General features: G+C 36.5%; 1 protein-coding gene across 4 annotated transcripts in view; it reads left to right on the top strand.

The window, feature by feature from the left end:
• Window positions 1–25,042, top strand: part of DMD (dystrophin) — a 1,194,940-nt gene that overhangs the window by 1,063,241 nt on the left and 106,657 nt on the right. For all 4 annotated transcript variants that reach the window (XM_086469458.1, XM_086469399.1, XM_086469594.1 and 1 more), the window contains 2 exons: window positions 2,702–2,780; window positions 15,148–15,208. In XM_086469458.1, the coding sequence (XP_086325584.1) occupies window positions 2,702–2,780; window positions 15,148–15,208 (140 nt within the window). The remainder of the gene's footprint in view (window positions 1–2,701; window positions 2,781–15,147; window positions 15,209–25,042) is intronic.

Raw genomic sequence — 25,042 nt, 5'->3', positions numbered from 1 at the left:
TGCATCCTAGTGTTGGTAAAATGCATAGAGATTGACCACAATAACCTTTGCTTTACCGTCAACAGTGAGTTCATCTTTTGGCACCTAAAGTGATATTTCCTGGCAGTCAAATGGGATAACTTTTTGTGTTCTCAGGTGAGGTTTCCTGGAGAATACTCAAGACTCCCCAATGTTTATTCGCCCCTGTATTGACAAAATCTACCTCTAGACAGAGGTATTTCCTGGCTCACATATAAGGCTGTTCAGTTTGAAAGTTTACCCTGAATGTAAGGTATTTTATTTTGCTGGATGTGCATATATGGCTAACAGTCTTGGTTTAGTAATTTTGTATAGCTCAAAGCTCACCTGGGTATTTTAAATTGATTGAAATTCTCAGTTTTAGCAGAGGTAAAGTTAAATGGGCTGTGAGCTGGCAGTGGTCACACATACCAAAGGGTTCCCATACTTTATTCTGACCACAAGCCGGCTGTTGTCATTCTCCTATATGAAACGCTGCTCCCTGCTGTGCGTTTGTAGAGCTCTCATTCTCTTTAGCAATTCTGCATGCCAGAAAGTTTTTTTCTCATCCTAGTTGACTTACTGAAGAGTAAGTACTAATGTAAAGGAGAAGCCCTATATTTCGTCACTAACTGTTAATGTCCTAGTAGGTATAAAAAAATTGTAGGTAGACAAAATAGGTATGTTAAGAGGATTCCAAAGCATGTATATAATTCAACTAACATTTTTTCCAGTATTTTTTATTAGTATGTATTTGTTTTATGTAGAAGATTGTCTTCCCAGTCTTGATTGAAAAGACATTTCTTGATTAAAAATAATTTAGTTTATGTTTCTATACTTAAGCCAATGATATGGATGACCAGAAGCAGCCCTATCATTGTTTTCTGTGCCTTTACAAACTTCCCCAGTTTATCTCTATGCTGTGAATTAGGTGTGAACTCAAGCCCAAAGCCAGTCCCTAGTATGAAACATTACGTAACAGAACATCTGTCCATGCAATTAACTCCAGGCTTAAATTGCCCTTTATCCAGCCTTCTTCTACCCACAGTTTCAGAAGTTACCCAGAGTTCAGCCTCTTCCTGGGATTAGTTTTGACTGGCTAAGCAATCAGCAAGATTAAACAGAAAAAGCACAGGTCGTAGGACTGAGCCAGCATGTGCCTGCCTTAAACCTGTCGGTATCAGTGTTACTCTGTGAGCAATTCTGCATTCAAGAAAACAGTAGAAATAAGAACAGAGGCTACGTGGTGGTATGCTAGTAACTGAGCTATGTGAGGAGGTGCTGCTTAATGGGGCCTAACAAAAAACGACATCGGGTCTGGGTATAGGAAGCCAAAGGAGAAAAGAGGGCATAGAAATGGAGGAAGCTGCAAGAGGAGCACCTGAAAAATGGCTTGAGGAAAGAAATAAAGGGGGGCCTTTTGGTCATAGTGTCAGTTTTGAAACTGTAAGCAAAGAAATCCTGATGTTAAAATTCCATTGTGCTTAGTGAAACAAGATTTTAGGGGCTAGGGGTTATCTGGCAAACAAACACAGCCATGTCAAAGAGCTAGTCAATTCTATCTTTACTTTTCCCTTCTAACTGAATCATGCCCAGTTATTAGACAGTTGCTCCTTCCTACCACCAACCAAAAAAAAAAAATCCCTGAAAGTTTTAAAATGTGAATTACTTTTTATTCATGCAACCTATTTCTTTCCTTGTTACGTATCTCTCAATTAGGACAATAAAAACAGACCCATCACTTTTTACCTTCTGCTTTGTTAGTGTTGATACAACACTCTTTCTTACAGTCAATATTTAACTGAATCTGCTTCCTATCAGTTATTTTACTTAATACATTTCTAAAATATTCTATCATTACTTTCAAACATTTTTCCTTGCTTTACCTAATCCTATTCTTAGGCTTAACATTTGTATCCTTTTAGCATACAGGCTATAAAGCTGCTGGTAGATGTCATTCATAGGCTATGGAATTTTATAGCAGCCAACTCGTCTTGGCTGCTTGGTTGATACTTAGCTCTAATGGGATTTTCAAGGGTAAAGATAAAACCAATCTTACAACTAGCATCTATGTATTCATGCAGTACACCAACCCAACAAAACATTAGGAACAATGTGTTCTTCGAAGGACTCTTCCAAGGAAAGGGTCAGGGGGCTAGGATTTGACTGATTAAAAGAACAGAGAAATGTTTGTACCAGATGCTCTTTGGCTACCTTCATGTCAGCACTCAGCTAAAATATGGTTATCATGTCCACATTAAAAGAGATTACTTTTCCACATGATGATTTATAATAGTAGAACTCTCAAAAAGTATTTTTGAGGTAGTTCTGGAAAAGTATTAACATAGAGGAAAGTATCTGACTTCAATATTGGCAAGCAACAGTTGTATTCTCTTCAGGTACATAAAGTCAGGCTAATTTGCTATATCTTTATTTATCAGCCTTCTCATTTTCAACTTGTACTAGAATCAGTTAAAGTTGGGGTGCGGGGAAGAACACCAAAAACCAAATCAAATCCTTTTTTTATGCTCCTTTCTTTTGGATAAAACATATTAAATATCAGTTAAGCCCTGAGGGGTAATGATTGTTGCAGGAGCCTACTTAATTTTAAAACGAATGTTCTCTAATGAAAAAAGTATCTGACTATAATCACTGTTTGTTACTTGTTTAGAAGAGAGTAAATTTTTTTCTCCTCTCTGAACAGGTGGCCATTGATGAGCGCATCAGGCAACTGCATGAAGCTCACAGGGACTTTGGCCCTACTTCCCAGCATTTTCTTACCAGTAAGTAATTTTCCACTTTTCCTGCTCAGGTTGCATACACAGTTAACCGACATTTTTATAGCCATGTGGCAGTTATTGTTGCTATGAGTTTATATTTTGGACTATATTGTAATGTTTTTCATTTCTTTCATTACTGGAAGCAGAAGGCTGTTAAATAAGTTCATATAGTCCAGCGTAAAATGAAAACATCTGCCAGTATCTAGCCTGTTTGTCCATACATCTGTCAATGTAAGGCCGGTCTTCAATGTTTGAAGGTTCCCTCTTAGGATTAGTGAATTAAAATTAAATTAAAAATTGTAAGAGATTCTGATGATTGTAAGCCAGAAAGGATTAAAAAAAAAAATTAAATGTCATTTATCTGTTCAAAGAAATATTCAGCTCCACAAAGGGGCAAAGTAAGGCCTGCAAGAAAAATATTTTGCAGGATTTGATCACTTAACAGAGCAGTGAGAGGATCAAAACCGTAGTGGGAAAGTTGGCAGAAGGTTGGCAGTTAAGTAAACTTTTTACAACTCTGCATAAAATATAATTGCTGTTAATATTCCCACTCCACCTCCACACACACTCTTTTATCAAGGATGTTTTGAAGTACACTGAAAGACAACTTGAAACACCTTCAAAGTTCCAAGACAGTGACTAAAGCGAAGCTTCTTGAAGGCTGTGGCTTTTCTATTGTACTTCAATTAAGGAAAGTAAACAGTAAAACTTTATTTAAGAGATTGTATCAGCAGAACAGAACACAGTCACAGGATAATGGTCTTCTACATGCAGAGGGACAACAGAAATAGATGTTACTATTACTGCGCGGCTGTGTTCACAGTGGGGTAGAGGACAAACTTTTCTTTAGCTGATACTGCATGGTAATTTTAATTGGTTAATCATTTTTTCCACTGAAAATCAGAATCGAAAACTGAAAATTCTTGGTGGAGTGAACTGCAAATTCAAAACCAGAGTCAATGCTGTGCCATATAAGTACAATGCAGACTCACAATGGTTCAACCCTGCTTCTTATTTTATCAAATTATAATCCTGTGAAGAAATAAGCCCTATTTGTAATTCCGACTACCTTTTCAAAATCTTTTTTAAATAACTCTTAATCACTGGGAATAATTTGTCAGCTCAACACATATAACTGCAAATCAGATTGTCAAGATTGAACATGAAAGAGATGCTATGAGTATATGACATGAATGCAATATGTAAGCAGATGCCTGTTTTTCTTATGACACACAGTGTATTCCTGGTGAAAGAATAAATTTGAAGGGTAAATTAAGCAAGTCTATATTGCAGTCTGGAAGAGACTACACTAACATGAACTGTGTTATCACACTGAACATCATTGTCGTCTGTGCAAGAGCTGCGTGCAGCCAGGCAACTTGTGTGATAGTTATGTCCTAGACCCATTCTGCCTTATTACTGACAGAGTAGATCAGTCTGGAAGTTGCTCAGTATTAAGATAGTCACATCTTTTAGCCTACCCACCATTAGCACGACACTGAGACAATACATTACTCTTCTATGTACTAACCAGAGCCACCAAAGAGTGGAAATTTTTGTGGACACTTCTCACTACTTGAGGATCGCTTTGGGAAAAGGAGACAGGTGAAAATGTATCAACTTTGGAAATAGCCAAATCACGGAGGAAAAATGGACATGTGTATTTGTTTGTTCTCTCTCTCTTTTTAGATGTGTGTGCAGCTATATGTGCAAATACACACCCTTACAAGTGAATGCAGAAGTTAGGTATTTGAAGCACTGAAAATACCTACAGAATCCTTCTGAAGTACAAGTGTTCAGTCAGCACATCTATCAGTCTCATCTTTCATAAGCATCACAGTCCAAAAGCATAAAGTTCCTCGGTATCATGTACTATTACTGTTACTATGCCTGAGGAAAATATCATGCTTTTACACGCTTTTCATGTACTACTTCTGCTGCATTCCTACAGTGGTGAAAGCACATCTATTGGAGAGGCAGCGCTGCAGGAGAGACAGTGACAGAGTCTTCGCCACCTAGCACTAGTCTTGTTTCTGTATCTGTGCTTTTGGGGATGAATAAGTCAGACATAAGGGTTGCTAAACAGAATTGTGCAGGTCAAATGAAGGTGAATTTAATGGCTTCTAAATGATCTTTCAGTGCATGGCAAACAGAATCCAAGTTGGATCAGTCTAGCTGCGACAACCACAGTGAAAAGATGCATCATGGTAATTCTGCTCTCTGGTTTTATTATGTAAGATCAACTCACAAAGCATTTTTATCTAAGGAGCTGAGATACACATAAGATCAATGCAAACTGTGACAAGTGAGGAAAATAAGCAATTTATTGGCTATTTCATATGCCAGTAATAATCAGTTCGTCTTCTCAAACTCAACATCAACTTTCCCTCTACCATACATGCTTGCTCACCTCAAGGTGCAAGTGATGATCTTCAGCTCCCAACTATGTTTATTTACTTATATGAAAAATTGTACTTTTAAAGTTGATCTACCTTTTAAGTAGTTCTGCAAAAAGGGTGGTACTGTAGTCAAGTTCACATTAAATCAGTGACTGAATTACATTTCTCTGCTATCTAGAAGAAATAAATATGAGCTGCTAAACTGTGGTAATATTTTTTATGTATTTGTTATTATTTTATACATAGAAATTACAGCATCATCTGTCTGCTTCTGCTTAGTTGGAACTGATGCTGAAAACCTAGCACAAAAGTAATGGAGGAATGATGAAGGGACCTTGTATTTGTCATGCCCTGTGCAGGAAAGGTATCAAGTGGTAGTACCTGTTTCTAAGCACTTGCAGCCTGTTCTAAGAGCTATTCTTATAGCTGTTTCTGAGAGAGATGGGAAGGAGGGTGTGAGCTAGAGAGATAAGGAGTGAAAAAGGAAGTGGGGGGATGTCTCCTCCTTTGTAGCATTTTTTGATTTAGGGACAATTTTTCTCCATTGTCCTTTCATGCAGTTCAGCCTTCTCTTTCCACTACTTCTCCTTCTAAATGACCAGGTGACAGTGCCCTATAGTGTGGCACAGGATAATTCAGGCATCTCCTGGTTATGAGTTAAAAAAGTAGCGACAAAGGAGCTAGTATACACTTGTGCGTCCATAGGAAGGCTTTGGGCTGCCCTCAAGTGTAAAGGACTCTCACAAAAACTGGCCTTTATGTTTCTGCTAGCGTATGAACTTGCTTCTCTCCAGGCCTCCTACATTTTTTGCTGGGTTCTCTCACCTCTGCCCTTGATCTTCCGATCAGTCCTTCATGCTTCCCCAAACTCATTTCACTCTTCCAGGCTCCACAGAGCCCCAGCTCCTCCTCAGTTTATTCCTTGCCAAGGACAGAGGCTCCCAGCATTCACAACAATAATTGTTAAGATATAGCTGATAAATGTATTATGTGTGCAAGACATTATATCGTGAATCCACGGAGTGAGTTTGTTAGTTTTGAAGGTTTTGCTGTTTAATTAGAATGATTTAAATCAGGGTGTAAAAAAAAAAAAAAAAAAAAAAAAGGAAAAATCTCCTTTCTGTTAAAGAGAAACTGGTAAATATTTACCAAAGTAATTGAAAAAATCTGTGATCCTTTCATGGATGATGGTACTTAATTTGGAAACTATATATGGCAACTGAAGTGTGAAAAAGAATACCTGCAAATTTCAAACAGAGTTTTCAGTGACTCCTCTGGAATAATTTTACTATCTTGATTTCCTCTTTATTTTTCTCTGTGATGCTGCCTCTTAGAAAGAATGGGATTCATTGTCTCTTGTTGGAGGACCCACCTGTATTTGTCACAACAGTTATTACACTTTTTTTGAGATGCAATAAATGAAAGGTAGGATTGATGTCAGATTGTTTTTAACATCATTTGCTGTGCTAGCCAGCCTCCTGTCAATCCTATTTTTCATGTGATAGCTCATTCACATGCATTACTTGTGATTGCTGAAAAATAGAAGGTATTACATCTTTTAAAAGCATACGCAAACCTTGTAATTTACTGTCCAGCTCCAGTATGAGCCATTTGTTGGTATGCATAGCATGTCAATGAAGTGACTGCTTGAAATAGTGCTCACAAATAACTGGCAATTACTTACGAGTGTGACTGGGAGATCCCAGGTGCTGCTTCTGATTCCCAAGCCCAGAGAACATGAACTTTTGTAAAGGTGAAGAACACAGAAATATGAGGAACAGAAACATTCCGGTTCGCAAGTCTAAAAGGCTGATTTACATCTAGGTAACATTTTGTGATTTGTATTTTCCAGGCTACAAGTTTCTGCTACCTGGATACATCAGTACCAGCTGGACTTTTAAATCTGCATACTTAAATGAATGCTAGGAACTGTATTTTAACTGGAGATATCTAACTATGCCTAGAAATTTTGGACTTCCAAGCAGGAACAGAACTGACTTCAACATGAAATTAGGCAGCTACAGCAGCTTTCACTCAGAAACGGAAAGGTTACAAACACTGGAGCCAGCAGTTTGTGTTGCAAGCTAGTGATCAGAGTGCATCTGCTGCACCTAATGTCAGGCAACTGTTGCTTAAAAATAATAAGCATGATTACAGGAGTAGACTATATAACCTAGGTCTCTCCTTCTTGGGATAAGCTCAGAGCTGTTAAAAGTTCAGATCTGCTTTTTTTTCTTCTTCTTTCTGTGCTTTTGTGTTTTCATTCAGGGATTTAGGCCACTCTCCTGAGAAACTGGAGATGTGGGTCTGAATTGCTTCAAGCTGGGAGAGAAGTCAAGTACTCTCCCACCTTCTGGGTGAGTGCTTAGATTATTATGCAAAGCAAAGATTAGTGAAGCTCTTTCTTGCACAGGCAGGCATCTTTAAAAGGGCAAGTCCTGCTAATTAAGACATCTGACTCTAAAAATGACAGGGCTCTAGGACTCTTAAGACACTTTACCCATCAACCTGACAGATTATTTTCCAGTGCTAACAGCTATATCTTTCTCTCTTATTTCTCACTGCATACATTATATTATATTGTCTTCCAGATACGACTTTTGACATACAGACATTGAAGACCATGTCCATTCATCCATGTCTTTTAGATATATGATTTAACATTTTTAGATATCACATTGAATGTTTTGAATAGGAAATATTACCAGATAGTAAAAAAAAAATAAAGAGGACAAGTGGTCACAAAAGAATCAGCCTAACTCTGAGAAATCTCTGGAAGCAGAGTTTTTATTATTGCATTTAAATATGATCATATTAGCTAGAGGAACGCGACTGCTAGAACACTTTTTTTCTCCTTTTGTGTAAATGCAAAATGACTGCGTGTGCTTCTGAAAAAGTAAAAAAAGAAAACTATTAAAGTACCAACAGAAAAAAAAGAGTTCATCTCACAGGTCTTGCCATTGTTATATCGTGGTGAATTTGTAACAGCACTGGATACCAATTCAACCTCAAGACTTGTGTGACAGATAAATCAGGTTTAAAGTTGGGGGAAAATGTCTTCAGTCTATTTCTTCCTTGTTTAGAATAGCCTGACTATTTGGTAGTGCTAGCCTTTGCCTGGCTGCTAAAAGTTTATAACAGAACTCTAATGTTGGTGTATTTTGAGAGAACCTCTTTATTCTTACTTTTGGAATAAAATTAGCAGAATTAATTTTACAGTGAAAGTATGTCATCAGGTCGTGTGATCACCAGTCCTTCTCTTGTGGGCCTTAATTTTTCCATTATATTTTCTTCTCAGGAAAGCCACAGAGACCCTCTCCGTGCAATTTAATAATATATTCACAATGAAAGAGAATTAATGGAATTCCAGCTTTATACCTATGTTTTCCTCTTTCCTGCATTTTTGTGTTAAGTGACCCTTTCCACTATAATACAGTGGGATACAAACTTCTGAACAAAATGCTAAAATCGGTTTTCAGATGATTATGTTCTCCCCCTCTTTTCACCTGGAAGAAAACAATTTTTCCGTGTGATTAGTACCTTGTGTTTGTGATAAAAGGCTTCCAGTAAAAAATACCTTAGAATGGTAGTTAAAAATGATTCATTCTCAGTCTCTCTCTTGTATTCTGGGTTTTCATTTGTCATCAACTTAAAAACACTGTATAGTATTTATTTCAAAGCAGAGGGTTTTTTTGGCAGGAGTGGTCAGGAAAATTGCTGTCTTTTTTTTTTTTTTTTAATAGGAACCTAATCAATTTCTATATTTTACCCTTGCTTGCTAGACAGTCCTATATTCTACAATGCTAAATAATTTGCAAGTAATCAAATACTATTTTTTGCTCTTAATGAGTACAAGACTCAAAAGATGGGTTACTGACTATTGTACTTTTGTCCACTGTCTGAATTAGTATGTTGCTAAGACAGAATCTTCCCCCCAATATTTTATATTATTTTTGGAGTAGTGTTGGATATATGAAGCCTAAACAAAAACTACTTCATTTTTACACTGACAATTTTAACTCTGGTGCATTTAACCATGCACTCACGTTGTCTTGAGATGTAAATTGTGTTCAGTTTAGAATATTCCTTTGTCCTCCAACTCCAGGACTGTGGTACAATAGGTATTTTCTATATACATATATTAGAATTTTTCTGTTATGTTTTCCTATGTGAGACATGGAATATTTACCAAATATTTATTTTTCTGTTTATCTAATTCCATTTGCATAAAAATTACCCCCAACTTGATTAGGTCATTTTATGACCTGACTTGATGAGCCGGCTTTAGAGATTTTATTTTTAAAAGCATAAGAGTGCAACAGAAGTTAGCAATATGAAGTGCCAGTGACTTGGGATATATGGATCAATACAGACTATGTCACTTTGCTGTATTTCATGCAATATTTCTTTGTTATAAAGAAGTAGATGCTTGTATTTTTGCCATTTTACAGTAGTGTGATATTTAAGAAAATGAGCATTAGATGGATTTTATATTTTGCGTTACACGTGCTTTTTGGAAAATTATGGAAATGTTATTCATTATTAAAGGTGTGAATTATTTAGGTTGTATCATATAATGTCGACCCTAGGCTGCAGGTGAGAAATCAAGTTGGCAGTAAAAATTCCAGCAAGAAACACAGGATGGAAAAACCTCTTTCATAACTCTTGTAAAATGACCTTCATTGCAACTGGCCCTGATCATGTGCTGAACTTTTTCATGATGAATAATCCCTTCTTCAAACTGGTTAGAAGTGTTGTGAAAATGCTATGTTCAGTAAATGTCTGCAGGTGTTACAGGGAAGTAGTGAGTGTTTACCTGGGTTTAAGAACAGCAGAATCCAAGCCAAGGAGGAGTGCTCTATCTCCAAAATGCCTGTGAATTTATCCACATGTGCAGCGCTAGGGCTTGGAGCAGAATAGATCCCATGCTGTGAAGTCCTTATGAAAGACAAGTTTTGATTGATGTTTCTGCCTTGTAACTTCTAAAATGTGTAATTGATGTATTCTGACATCAGTTTTTCAACTACACAGTGCAACAGTAGACCTCAGTGATACACAACACAATCTGATTGTTCTTTGGTCTCACCTAGTACCATAATAAATGCACAAAACATCAATTCTCTATAAATGTCGGGGGGCAGGGGGAATCATATTTTACAGATACGTACTGACTGATCCTGCAAAGGATCTCAAAGAACTCATAGATTATGCAAACACTTCTATTGTGCCACTGTCACGCAGGCATACGTATTGGAGATGGCATCCTGCCAGCATATATCGTGAACTGATTATGGAGGGGAAACATTGCTTTAGCATATTCTCTCAGGAAGCTCTTTATAGTCTGTGGAGAGCCATAGTTTCTCATTTATAATGGTCTCATTGGAAAATAATTGGAATAGTATTCAATGAATCTTCTTTGAAAGGTTAAGGTACCTTACGCAGATGTGAACTTCTGATTCTTGGGGAATCAGAGTCTTTCCAGACACAAAGATTTGTCTCATTATTATGTCCTCCCCACCTGCCTTTATCTGATGTCACCAACTCCATACCTTGCTACAGTGAAAATAATTGGTACGAAAACAAACTTTATGTGAATAAGTAAACCAATTCCTAGCTCTATGTTCGCATAAAGACACTAATGATGATAACGATAGGTAGAACAATGTAAGTCATGCAGGTAGAGTTCCTAGGCTGAATCAGTGAATTGTTAGCATTATTAAAATGTGAACATAATTAAGTACCTTGCTGAGTTACAGCCACTATGGCCACCGAACAGGTAGTGCACGTCTTGATTGTGAAGATAAAAATAAGCTCAGCTTTAACTATCATGGTGTTGAAATGCATATATAATAAATGCAATAAATTTCCAAGAAAAAATAATTGAGAAGATATATGTAACAATGTATAGTGTGTGGGCTCTAGGCAGTGCTACTTCATGATTTCTGTCCTAAAACTGTTTCCCGATATTTGAACCCCTAGTGCCAAATAAAAGTCAACATATTTTCTTTGCACTTAGAACTGAAAACGTACACTCATGCTGCTATATAGTGACTAGAAGTGTGTGCTGACTATGTAAATAAGGACGGCTGAGAGTAACTTTTAAATGTGGGCATACTAAATTTACTCTTTGAATAGCTGAAGGAGAAATAGTTTACTATTAGTGAACATATATGTATTTTTCATTATGTTTGTAATGTTAAAGTGAAATATTTATCAGATTATTTTTGTAATATCAACACAGATAAAATTATACTATCATCCTATTTAATATTTCATTCAGATCCCTGCATAGATTAAAACACTGCTGAAGTTCAGAGAGCCAGCATGCTACTGTTTCATTATACATTCTGCAAACAAATAAGGATGTAGGCTTACCGTCATGTTCACTGAAGTTGAATGGGTAAAGCAAGTCTCAGATGTTAGCAGACCAACAAAGAAATAAAACTCCCAAATTAGGTAACCATTAAAATGTATATCAATGCAGATAAAGCATAGCGAAATTTAAATTAACTCATAAAATGCCCCATATTTTGTTGTAGTACTTAATTTCAGCATTGCAAGTAGCTGGGTGTATGGTAGTGGGTTCTTACGCTGTGTGAGCTAGAACAATAGAACATTTCTGACTTATGCTTAGCAATCAGGAAAATATCTGTATCTCTAGTGCTGTAGCACACAGGAATACTGGAGTGTCATATAAAAAAGTCTTTGCTAGCAAGACTTTTTGATAGACTACTAAAATGGTCTTAACCAGGAATTAAATATATATGTCCATTACCTGCACTAGCGTTGTAATGGATAGTAAACCTGTACTGGTAACCAGAGACAAGAAGCTGTTCTCAGCTTCTGGGCTTCTGCCAAAAATGAAATTATTATTCTCTTAGCATAGCTGTAAAAAGTACTGTGTATTTTGTCAACTCAAATTTATGCAAGGCTAGAATCATCCAGGAAACCAAAAGTGTATTATAGACAGCTTCACAGCAATCTCTTGAAGGAACACTAAATCCAATTATGCAGAACATCACAGAGTTGTTTGTTATTCCTAAAGCACTTAGTTCTCATGAAAGCAAAGTATTTGTTCCTCTTCTAATGTATCAAGAACACTATCGTATGTAAGATTCTGCGATAATAAGTTATGACTGCAAAGCTTTTTCCCAGATTAATTCAGAAGCAGCAGCAGAAATACACCTTTCAAAAAAAATGCAGCAATCTATTCTGTCCTTTAGGTATTGAATTAAAAAAAAAAAAAAATTCTTGAAGTGGAAGAACTGCAGCTTGGTGGTATTCCCATTGGGAATACTAACGATTGTTTGGGAAAGAAAGGCGTAAGAAGGCCAATTTTTAATTAATACTGAAGGGTATTTTATTTTCAAAAATTATGACTGAGTACAATCCTATTCGAATTAGTCCTCGGATAATACCAGTTCTCACGGGTAAGAAACCTTATCCTTGTCACTGAGTAGGTCTATTTGATGGACCACATAGTAACATAGAGGTTAGTATTACTGAATAAAAACATACAAAGAAATCATCAAGTAATTGATATTGTAAAATGAAATTGTAACCTGTGTCTAACTCCTTGGCTTCAGTTTCCTACTCCCTTCTAGATGATGCAGAATATTGCATCAGTCACCAGTATTACATTTGCAGACGTTTACGTTGTCACCAGTAGAAATAATAATGAAGTTTCATGGTTAAGAGTTTTGTATAAACCTAAAAATAGAGTTAAAAGTAGGACATGTTCCCTTATTTTAAGGTAGTTAACATCAAAACACTACCTAATATTCTATTTTTGATTCTTTTTGCATGCCTATAAGTTATGTAACAGATTGTATCAGTACACAGACACTCAGAAGCTGCGCCCATCTTACAGCTGCAGCTTGTGCTACCGAAAAAAGCAGCTTAATCAACGGCAACCTGAGCCTTCACAGCTCTTCAGCTACGCAATCTATGAACATTGAACAAAATGGCAATCCCTGTCTGAAGGGATTCATAGTATATAAATTATGTGTATATTTGAGTATTTGTATTCGAAAATGCACACGGTTCTGTGCTCTCATATGTGTGGGTCATGATATAGGCTTCAAGGGCCATGCAGCATGCTATTTTTCCATGAGATCTAATGCTGTAATTCGAATTCTGTGTTTCTTGCACATGTTGAGTTACCTGTTTTCATGGTTCCTACCTTTGAAATTTAATTTTACCTTTCTTTTTTAAAGAATGCAAAACTGTGTAAGTGATAGCAAAGCAATGGACTCAGCTTAGCTACAGATGGTTAGTTGAGGGTTGAAGACAACAACAGGACCTACAGAGATGCTGTGGTAGGCTTTTCACAACTCCTTGGCCACCAGCGATCTAAAACAGGATTATCACATTCATATTTCTTCCAAACACATTCCTTCCTTTCCCTAACTTCTCCACATTGTCTGAACTGTATGGGAAACCCATTGTCCCACTCCCCAGCCTGTACCCTCTTCCCAGTTGCTTTTCCTTCTCCTTTTCAGACCATCTAGAATGGCACCAGTTTGTTCCACTGCTGCTCTCTTATTTGCCTCCCCTCTATGGGGTCCCTAGCCTCCTTCCTTCACAATTCATGTGCATGCGACTCTACCAAAATAGCAAGACTTCCCTGTACGGACACTTTTATAACCACATTTCATCTCTTTCCTCCAACTCTTGTTGTCCGCACCCTGGTACGTGGGCAAGCGAGGGGCAGTGTATTTCATTCTGCAGACTGACTTCTGTGAATCTGGTTAACGATTCTGGTACAAAATATATTAAATGTGTATATTGGTCATTTTTATTAGTATGGATTGTGATTTGTTGACTTTGTTAAAGTACTGGCAGCTTGGGAGTGGCGTTTTTAAAGTAACCATTTTGAATAAGAGAGGGAAAGAAAATGATCGGAGCCAAATGATCAGGCAGCTACTTACTAGTTGTCCTGGTAACAATTCTTTTCCTCAGTGAACAGCAGGGGTCACTAAAAAAGAAGGTTACGCTGGGTGAAGCAAACAGGCTCTTTTTTTTCCCCAACTAGATCACTGTTCATATTTTCTTTTTTAATCACGATACAAAAAAAAAAAAAATAAAATTCTTGGTCCTGCTGGTTTTGACAGATAACAAACTCTTAATTAAAGAAAAATAAAAATCTTTCTGATTACGGCCTAAACTATAAGTTATCTCTGCCTCTAATAAAACCTCTAATAAAAAAAAATCATTGACAGTTGTTTTTGCCAGTAATGAGTTTTATGAAAAACTTTGTTACAAAATATTTTTATTGTATCATAAGTTGATGTTTACATTTAGCACTGTGACAGCCAAGAGTGAGTAATGTCATTTCCTTTCTTTTTCTTGTGATCACACACACTGTCATTATTTACTGTTATTGGAAGTCAGTAAGACAGAATTAGTAATGGGAAGAAATAAAAATAAAACTGTTCTCCATTTAGAACAAGTCAGCGAGAGAATAAACAAAATACTTAGACAGTCTCTCAGTGTAACTTCACTCAACATAAAAATGTAAACAAGCAAGTAATTCTGTTCCTAGAAGGATGGAAAGTGCTGACCATACAAGGAAAGAAATTGAAGAAAACCCAGTCAAACACATTAGCAGGAGGAACCCTATAAAAGAACACACTAGAAAGACAGGTTGCTTGCTCTGCTCCGTATCCGTTCTGTAAGCTTAGTAGTCAAGGAGATTTCTTTTGCATTTATCTTTGCAGCTGAATGAGTTCAATTTCTCTCAGATTAGGAGAGAAATTTCAGAACAGCAGGTTAATCCTTCCTGCCTTCACGGGCAACTGAGCAAACAGACCTGTATCAGCATGGCCAAGTGTAAAATTGTAATTCTAGAGATTAACGTTGTCTTTCCTGTTTGCTTTGAACTTGACCTCTGAGTTTCTCTTCTTGGTATGCTTGTATGTATGAACGTACATGTGCAGTTATTTATTTGTTCGTTTGTTTGTTGTTAACAGCTTCTGTCCAAGGCCCCTGGGAGAGGGCAATCTCGCCAAACAAAGTGCCGTATTATATCAAGTGAGTATAAATACTAATTCATTCCAGCTATTTACATCTGTCATTTAAGATGATAGTTAGTAATTTTCTTAGATTATCATGAACTGCTCCTATGGTGGGAGAACAAAAAGGAGTGAAGTGTGCGATAAACGTCACAGAAGTGTGCTAGTTATCTAAAACCATAGCGGGATGCATTGATTTGTAAGTTGTTTGGTTTTATGCTACTGTAAATAACCTGCAAACTAAGTAAAGCTTTGGGGTATCTGGATTACTGTTTAATTTTTACCATTGCCCACTGACAAGTATGTGTGGCAGGTTTTGCAAAACCAGAAAAAAAACATTCTGAATTGCAGTTGTGAATGTGATACACTGTTGTTGGTTTTTTTTAACCTAGCAGTGCACATACTTTATACTGTGAATATCTTTAGGGACAATACTTGGTAGTGTCTGTAGCTAAGGAATGACAAGGGACAAATTAGTCCCTATGGACTATTTTTTTCTAGAGTTTAGTTCCCAAATTAAGCTAATTTGCTTAAGAGAGGTGCATGCATAAGAAATTAGAAGAATTTTTTTTTTTAAATCACCAATTTGGAAATGCCTGCTTCTAGTCCCCCAAACAGAGCCACTACACAGCAAATAACAAAGAAGTTTTAATATATTTTTCCTTCTCTTTTTAGTTCTTTATTGTCTGTAGTATGTGCCTTGCACTATTTATACGTAACTTCTGAAGGAAACAGATGCTATACCTGCAATAAAGACTGTAGTGAAAGTAATTGAAACATGGGTGTTATTTAATACACATATTTACATTGGTCCTCCTTATATTCCCAAAACACTTTGCGAACTCAAGTAGTGTCACTGAAGCTATCTGGTTGCAGATGGCTTGTGCAGCAGCACTTCAGTTGCAACTTTCACAAGGTGAACTTCTACAGCAGCTTCAGAACAAGTATTTGAGTTACCTGTGAAGAACACTAAGTCTGTAGTGCAATTCAGAGGTACTGTTACTCCTAGCTAAGTTGGTTTATTGTTGTGTTAAATGTGTGATTTTTCCAATGTTTGTATTTGGCTATGAATAAGAAACAGTCACAGGGAAGCTAGAAAGCTCTGTCAAGGAGGAGGGGCTGCCTACAGGAGACGAATACTGGAAAGCAAGTCGATGCTCTGGCGTGTAAGGGTCAGTTTACGGTACTACTATGCGGGAAAAGATCCTCCTTTTTTCTTTCCTGTGGCATAGCCTGCCATTATGGGGAGAGATGCCTTGGCAATTCTTAGTGTAGGCACATGATGCATTTCCTGGTGTGCTTCTCACCTTTTTCTGTGCTACTCGCGTCCAGCAGCCATGGGTAACTCTTGACTATTTGTGCTAAAATTGTCAGTGGTGCTCTTGCTTATTCTGTACTAGTTTTTAGTCTTCTGTTCTAGGCCGTTTAGAAATTCAAAGGAGTATATTTGTTTTATTTTGCTCACTTTAGAAAATATCTTAATAGCCATGAAAATTTGTAGCACTACTAGTTTAATTAAAGGTTAAAATCAGCCACATCTTTTATAGAAAAACTTGCTGTCCTTGAGGTTTAAAACAAACCAGTTAAGTTTTAATGAGTCTTAGTGAGCTGTTACATCTATTCCTGTCTGCAGCTGTCCTCAGCCATTTTTCTTTTCATTTATTCTCATCACTCATTTTTCATTTTTCTCATCACTCATTTTTCATATTTACCCACAACTAAATTGTTTTCTGTACCATTTTGGCTTTCAAACTTAGCATATTCTTTCTTTAATCTTTGACCTGTTATTTTCTATCACTTGTTAATTCTCTAGAGGAGCTTCCATGAAGACCAAGCAGCTACAGATAGTGTTCTCTTCATGTTTACATAATTTTCTTTCTGTCATCAATGTAGAATATTGGTGCTAGTCACCTTTGTTAACCAGATTTGCTACATGTTTTATTGATTTTCATTTTATCTGTTTTTTCCCTTGATGCTTAACTGTTTTATCTCATCATTTTCACATTTGCAGTGACATAGCATTTGATAAATCCGTAAATCAGGTAGTACTAGTGCTAAATTTTCAGCAGCAATGTTTCTTACTGCTAGGTATCTTCAAACCTTATAATTTTCCTGGTTAAAATTAAGTTTTTATACAGTTGATTAATCTGTAGCAACTAGCTATCACTTCAGTAATTCCTTCTTGAGATTATTCACACCAGTATTTTTTTTTTCTTTCAAATTTTATTGGTGTAGGCATCATTTCCGTGGAAAATACAGTTATTAACAACCTGTTTCAGTTACTCCCAGTCTCTGCCATTTTGTAGTTTCTCGGCCTACTGTCAGCCTCGTGACAATTGCAGTCTAATGGCCTTGCACCAGCTGCTGCATTCTGGTGGATTTCCTTCCACCCTTTCATGTGCTTATAAAGATGACAAACTAGGACAACAGTTCAGCCCCACATCTCTCTTCCCCAGAAAACTGAGAAATCAAATTTTTATATTCCAGGACAGCAGGAGTATCTTGGCTTCCCAAGCAGCAAGTGAACATTGCTGCCTGGGTACTGAGCACTTGCCCAGAGCACAAGGTGCTACTGACTTAAAAAACCCTCTGATTTGCCTCTGAATTACCACATGTAAAATAGCTCGAAAACAGATTTTATCCAACCCTTTTATTTGTGATCTTTTTTTCTCCCTTGATTTTTTTCTTGTGTCTAGTACAAGATTTAAAGGTTTTATTGCATTTAAAAAAATAGAAGAATATAAAAAAAGTAGTTTTCAGCTTGATCAGTCCTGTTCCTTGAAGACCTTGATCATCCTACTCTTACTGGAGTGCAACCCAGAAAATGGGAAGGCAGAAGCAGGCACAGGCATGTCTGTACTCTTTAAAACTGTTCTAGGTATTCATTAAAATTTCTAAATTTAAGTTTTTATGAGACAAAACAGGCAATTACTGTACCTCAGAAATCTGAAAAGCAAATGGAAAAAATGCACAGTACAAAGACTACTGAATACTTACCAAAAGATAAAAAAAATTCTCAAGTTCTAAAAAAGACAGATAATGAAGTTAGGGAGGCTGCAGATTTTAATATCGTTGTTCAGGTTAGATCTCATCTTAGCAGAGCTCACCCTGTGATGAAAGGCATCTCGTGTGCATGCATACACACGCACATTCCTATCTTCCAATCAGATAGAGGAGCTGCACCAAAGCAGTGATAGATAGCAAAATCAAATGTCTCCTTCGGATTTTGCAACACCAGAAGAAGCATTTGGTCGTGCTGCCCAACCCAATTCCTCTTCAGTGTCTATCCTCCCAGGACATGAGGGAACATTAAGCAGCTATACTCTGAATCACGTTTGCATCTCTCTTGTGTATGGCTTATCCTGTGCTCAGCAAACATGTCCATTACACAGTGCTGGGAGATCTCTGTTGCCTTGGAGTAAGGAGGAGGAGTTGGATTGAAGTCTGCAACATACTTTCTAAAAAAAAAAGAATCCGGTAGTCCTGCCATCACGATGTGTTGAAATTTAGTAGGTGTGACTTTCACATTTGTCCTAATCTTTGACATTATTCTTCCTCTTTATAACTGACTTGCCAGTTAATACTGTCTGTCTTCTTACCCTCTTACTGTGCCCAATCTTTTGAAGGATTTAAAATGCTTCTGCAAAAATACAGTAGTCTTTCATCTCGGTACTTCCCACAAAGGACGTCTTCCAAGTTATTTCCCAGCCAAGCTTATTTTCTTATACAGATTATAGCAGTTCACTGAACTTTGTCCTGCTGAGGACGAAGCTGGATTCTCAGGAGCATAGCTTTGACTCCTTGAGAAGATCCATATGAGCCTATCTATATGAATTAGCTATGCAGTGAGCTAACTCCAAGGACTACGCATCTCCACTTGCTTACTCTGTTCCACATTGTAGTTTCCTATGAGAGTATTTGACTTGCATTAAAAGTATTAGCTTGTGACATAAATTTTTGTTAGTTTTAGATTTTGCAGTCTTTCTATACTTGACACTGGAGATCTAGCAGGCCAGTTTATAGAAACATACTTCTTTGTTGCCTTAATTTTTAATCTCCCTTTTAATTGTTGTTTAACCATGCGGAATTTCAACACAGAAAAAAGCTAAGAGCCCTGAGTTTTCATTGTAAAAGCAAACAGATTAAAGCCATGATTCTTTTACTTTTGTTCAACTTAGAGACAGGATAAATGAATCTATCTGAATTAAATTCTACTAAGATAAAATAAAGCAAAGAGTTGCTGTTCTGGTAAAATCACTTGGGTTAATTGTTTCTTCTGCAGAACGTAGATAAGTATGAGACACAAAAGCAAGTAGGAAATATCTGTCAGAGAAGAGAGAGACATGGAGAACCATAAATAGATAATGTATGATTATGTATATGTAGTGAGTGAAGCTGTGAGCAAGCTATAAAAACCATGTGTATGGCTGACACTTAACCTATCTATCAAGTACCAAAAAGGTATTATTTTGCCTTCTTAAACGCACAGCTATTCTGATCTTTTCCTGTCTTTCATTTCTGAACTCTCCATACAAAAATTGGAACTATTGTGAAGGAAAGAAAAAGTATAATACTTTTCCACCTAGGATAAAAGCCTCAATGAAATATTTCTCAGAGGTTTGTCCAAGTGCAGAGTTTTTCTTTATCATTTGTAGGGCCATGAAGCCTTGGTTCCAAAACTTGTCATGAAAATTTAAACTCAGAGTGTAAATAAATGAGAAATCTTGAGCCTTTAACTACCTTCAAAATGAAAGCAGAGGTTATAAACAGATGTGTTCCCGCTGACTGAGCAAGAGCACTTGGGGAAAATACCGTGGGTCTGCTCTTCATTACCATCTGTCAGCAGGGAGTTACTGCCCTCACATGCAAAGTAACTGAAGGGGATTTAATTTGTTTTGAAATGAATTATAAGTACTCAGCAGCATTTTTATCATATCCTAGCTGGTGCAGGGGCTGGGGGCAGGGCTGGAGCCTCTCATGAAGGGCAGTAACTGACAGAAACCATGTGCTTTCCCACTATAACAACGTGTCACATAGTGCCTGCTGTGGAAGGCAACGAGCAGCTTCCTCAGGCACTTACACAGCACTTACAGAACTTGGTCCTCTTGATATGACTGTGGTCATATTTAAGTGGATAGTAAATTTCTTTAACTTTGTTGTCAAATTCATTCAGTGCAAATTTTCACGAAGAGTGTATAGTGTTAAGCACTACAGACAGGTTAAATAATACAGTGATAATTTTCGTGCAGGTTAAATCTCAAAATGTGTTATGCAGGTAATGAGCTGGGTAAAAGAATTTTAGATGGAAACTGGCTTTCCTGTTTTTCTAATTAAAAGGAACATATCAACATTTAAATCCATTAAATCCAGGTACTCATTTTTTTTCCAGCTCTGGGGCTAGGAGGGTAATAAATGGACTATTTTTATAGACAGTAATGTGAAAAGTAAACTTTTGATACTGTACAAGGAGTTCATATCTTTATAGAGTAGTAGAATATAATTACATAACCTTAAATATTTTACTTTTCTTGTAGTGAAATTGTTAAATTTATTGTAAGCTGAATGTAATTTTTGCTTGAATTTTACTTCATTTCTATTCCCTCAATTTTAATTCAGTTGTTAAATGTAGTCAGGCTACATTTAATAACTGATGCAAATGAATAATAAATTAACATAGCCAATATAATTTTTACAAAGTTCAATGACATCTATACAATATGGTCTTATTTTATAGAATATATGCCAGATCTTCTATTAAAAAAGTAGATTTTACAGCTGCTCCTGATAGCTAAAATTTATTGTCATATACTTCAAGCCCATGTTTTAGACATTGTGTGCTTAATGAGCAGGATTCAAAAATAGGAATTATGTTTGAATTCCACTGGAATGCTTTGAACTTGAAAAGATTAGACACATTAAGGGAAAAAATAGAAAGATTTGCCTGTCAGACTTTTCTTTTTTTAAAGATCAATTACATACTTAATTTAGATGACAGACAAAGAGAAGACAGCTTCTGACAGCAGTCCAATGAAATCTTCAAGGAAATGGGGAACAATATCTCAGATTTTTTACATATTTCTTGTTATACCAAGAAGTCTCATAATTCCTTTGTTTCCTCCAAAGACTGACAGCTTCTCCAAAGCAGTGCTTGCCATGTCCGTTATCTGCTTTGCCCTTCTTTCAGTGTCTCTTCTGGTGCAGCTAGCTCCACAAATAAGCAGACAAACTATTTCACCATTCCACATAAGAAGAATTTCATCCATATAAGAGAGTCAGCATTAAATTGATCTCTCTTCACCCACTGTGCCTTTTTTTGCCTTCGTTATGATCTTCCATTAACTGAAGGGGGCCTGCAAGAAATCTGGAGAGGGACTTTTTACAAAGGCATGTAGTGATAGGACGAGGGGTAATGGCTTTAAACTGAAAGAGGGTAGATTTACATTAGATGTAAGAAAGAAGTTCTTCACCATGAGGGTGGTGAGACACTGGAAGAGGTTGTCCAGAGTAGCTGCAGCTGCCCCCTCCCTGGCAGTGTTCAAGGCCAGGTTGGATGAGGCTTTGAGCAACCTGGTCTAGTGGAAGGTGTCCCTGCCCACGGCAGGTGGGTTGGAACTAGGTGGTCTTTGAGGTCCTTTCCAACCCAAACCATTCTATGATATTATTAGTCTAATATAAGGCAGGACTATAATTAACATTTGTGTGTAGTAAGATATGTTTCAATACCACTGGAAAAAGTAGTGGATATGGACCCGTACGATTTGCATCAGCAGCTGTATTTGTTATGGATGCACGGACTTCGATAGACTGTGTAATGCTCCCATATTGGCATCTAGGGCAATGCAACAATCAAGGGAAGACTGAGAATGCAAGAACTGGACATATCAGCTGGGCTGTTTCTGTTTCTCTAAGTGGCCAGTCTGTCAGAATGCGCTCAGATTTTTTTCCCAGATTGACATTTTTTTTCCAAAATGAGCTCATTGAAGCTGCTGAATTTCTCTTGCATTTGTTCTTTCTCTGACCTTCTAAGATGCCAGTTCTCCTACAGAGTGCAATACGTTCCTATTTTTCAGAATATCCTCCACCTGTCTCAGCACATTTCTTGTCCTGAGCAATTTGTTCAGTCTTTACTTACTGAATCATGACCATGGATTATTTGACCCATTTTTCTCCCTTTCAAAGATTTTTTTTTTCTCTTGTCAGATATTAGCTGTAACCAGTTCTGTGTTGCACATCAGTTCTGTGATATCCTGCAACCCTGAGAACTAATTTGTGTACATATTATGCTTAGGAGTCACAGATTCTAAGTGAAACATAAAATTAATTAACTGAAAACTGTATAAACGTCAGTAAGATTGTATTTAGAGTTAAGACTCTAACCGATAGGTTAGGAATGGTCATTTTGTCTATATTCATTTTGTTTACTTCTCATTTTCTGATTTAAAAGTTGAACTTTATGAGATAAATTACAAAATCAGATACGATGTATAGGCTTGGCAGCCTTTTGCATGCTACATATTTGCTTTGAATTTCAAGTATCCATCAGATACATTTTTGTATTAGGAAATCAATGGCTAGATAATTTAAGAAAAACAAACCATTAAAAAAAAATGCATCACAACATCTCTGAATGAATTGCTTTTCTTACAAGTAGTTTTGATGAGACAAGCGTTCATGTTTTTTCCATAGCAACTGAGCTCAGAAAATGAGATTATGGTAAAACACAACAGTCATCATCAAGTAGCATTCTTTACATAACCAGCCAAGCACAGACACCAAATGGTGTCTACAGCCTACTGAGTAGAGTAGTGAGTAGAGGTCAAACTTTGCTACCTAACACCTGCTCAGTGTGTCTAGGTCATCTTTTTCAGCAGGGCAAAAATGTGTTTGTGTAAATGCTATCTGTAAGTGTTAGGTTGAGGGTCTGAGGAGGGCACAAACTCACTTAATAGAGCAATAAATTACTAAGAATTAAGGTTTCTGTAAATATGTACAAAGTTGTTGGTATGAGTTTTATTCTTCACTTCTATACTTTACACTTTATGATGTGAAATTACATACTTAATGAAGTTGTATGGTAAATTAATGTGGAGGGATTAACATTCACATTTGAATTTTCATGCAATAGATAAAGGTTGTAAAAAATCTAACTATTTAAACCCATGATAATTCTGTCTCATTCAGGTATTTTATATTTATCTAGACATCTTCCAGAAAACTTTTTTATTTTAACATTTAAGTAGAAGAAAGGGCTTTAGATAACTAGCTAGTAAATTGCCTTTAACTCTCCCAGATTGCCTTTTGAATTTCGGTATGCACCTGTCTCCTGTTTTTCCTTTTCAAGTTGCTTTTTCTGTTCATTACCGCAGAGCTAATATAGGAGTAGAGGGGAAAAGATACATGTTTCTGTGCTTCCTTTTTAACAAAGTTAACTCCATTTTTTCACTTAAATCTGTATTATTGGAGAAAAAATTGTAAAACGTAATGCTTAAGGGTTATGGCATCCTGCATGAAGAATACTAAGAAAAATCGCTAGAGATGTTACAGGTATGGAGTTAACATTTAAAGGCCTAGCTAGAAAACGACTGTGTTTGGCTTGGGAACAGATGACTTCATACAAACACATCTCAACTGTATCACCAACATGAAACACCATGTTAAGATTTTAATCACTGCCCAAAGCATTTCTAGTTGAGACATGGGTGTAACACTTTGTTCATAATTAGGAGACACCTTTGCAGCAGGAAACAACCCATAAACATCTCAAGGAGATGGGAGTTAAAGAGTATATAATCATACAAATATATTGATTTTGTTCCAGTATTTTAGCCCTTGTGACACAAAACTGAAATAAACAAATAAGAGAAAGAAAAATGAAAAGATGACAAATTAAAAGGTATTAAATTTCAATTGAATAAAAATACTGAAATGCTAAAATAAGTTCTGTTTCCAAGCAGTATTTTCCAATCTGCCATCTAGGAGGTTCTATAAGCAAGCTGATACCCATTTTAACATTGTAAAAAACGTGACAAAAAGCTAACCAATTCTGCTGCATACTGAAACACAGAAAAGCTGGACCTTCATTAGAAAATCAGAAGCTGCATATGTCCTCCCAGATCAGTGATTTTTATCTGCTATTTCATCTTCAATTTAATTCTGCTGAATTGCCTTTAGGACTTCATTGATGGCAACACTGTTGTCTGACCTCACCAACACATCTTTTAGAAAACATAGAAAAAGATAAAGCAATTGCAAATACTACTGGGTACTAGCAACAACAGCAGCAGCAGTAGTAAACAGATTTCAGCCATAGAGAAGACTGTAAATATACCTAAGGAAATCTCTGTATAATTTCGTTTCAGATATAACTATAGAGATAATAGCAATATGAAGTAAACTCATAGGTGAATCTTCCCTCATCTAAAACTTCACTTGAATGTTTAAAAAGGCAAGTTTGATAGGAATCTTAAGGTTAAAATAATATATTACATGCACATACATATATTCTGTTACTTCTGGAACTATCTCTACCCAAACAGTTAAGGAATTATTTGAAAAGGGTATAAAGCAAAATTCCTGTCAGTGAGGGGTTTTTAGGTATGTTTGCTGAGAATCCCTGGAATCTATAAATCATGTATTGACTTTTATAAGCTGTGATCAAACACCCAAATTTTGGAAAGTTCTGAAGTAAACAAGCCTACATTTATGGTAGGTTTTCTTACATCTTGATTACAGTTTTGCATGTCATTAATTCAAAATTCATTTAGTTTTGTGTTTAAAAGCAATCCTCTACTTCTATTTTATCACCAGCTCCAGTCATACTGTAGTTGCCAGTTTTACTGAGCAGATTTCATTA

Source organism: Leptosomus discolor, chromosome 1 (genome assembly GCF_034619465.1).
Source record: "Leptosomus discolor isolate bLepDis1 chromosome 1, bLepDis1.hap2, whole genome shotgun sequence".
NCBI classification, from domain to species: Eukaryota; Metazoa; Chordata; class Aves; order Leptosomiformes; family Leptosomidae; genus Leptosomus; species Leptosomus discolor.
This window is presented reverse-complemented; position numbering and strand designations above follow the sequence as displayed.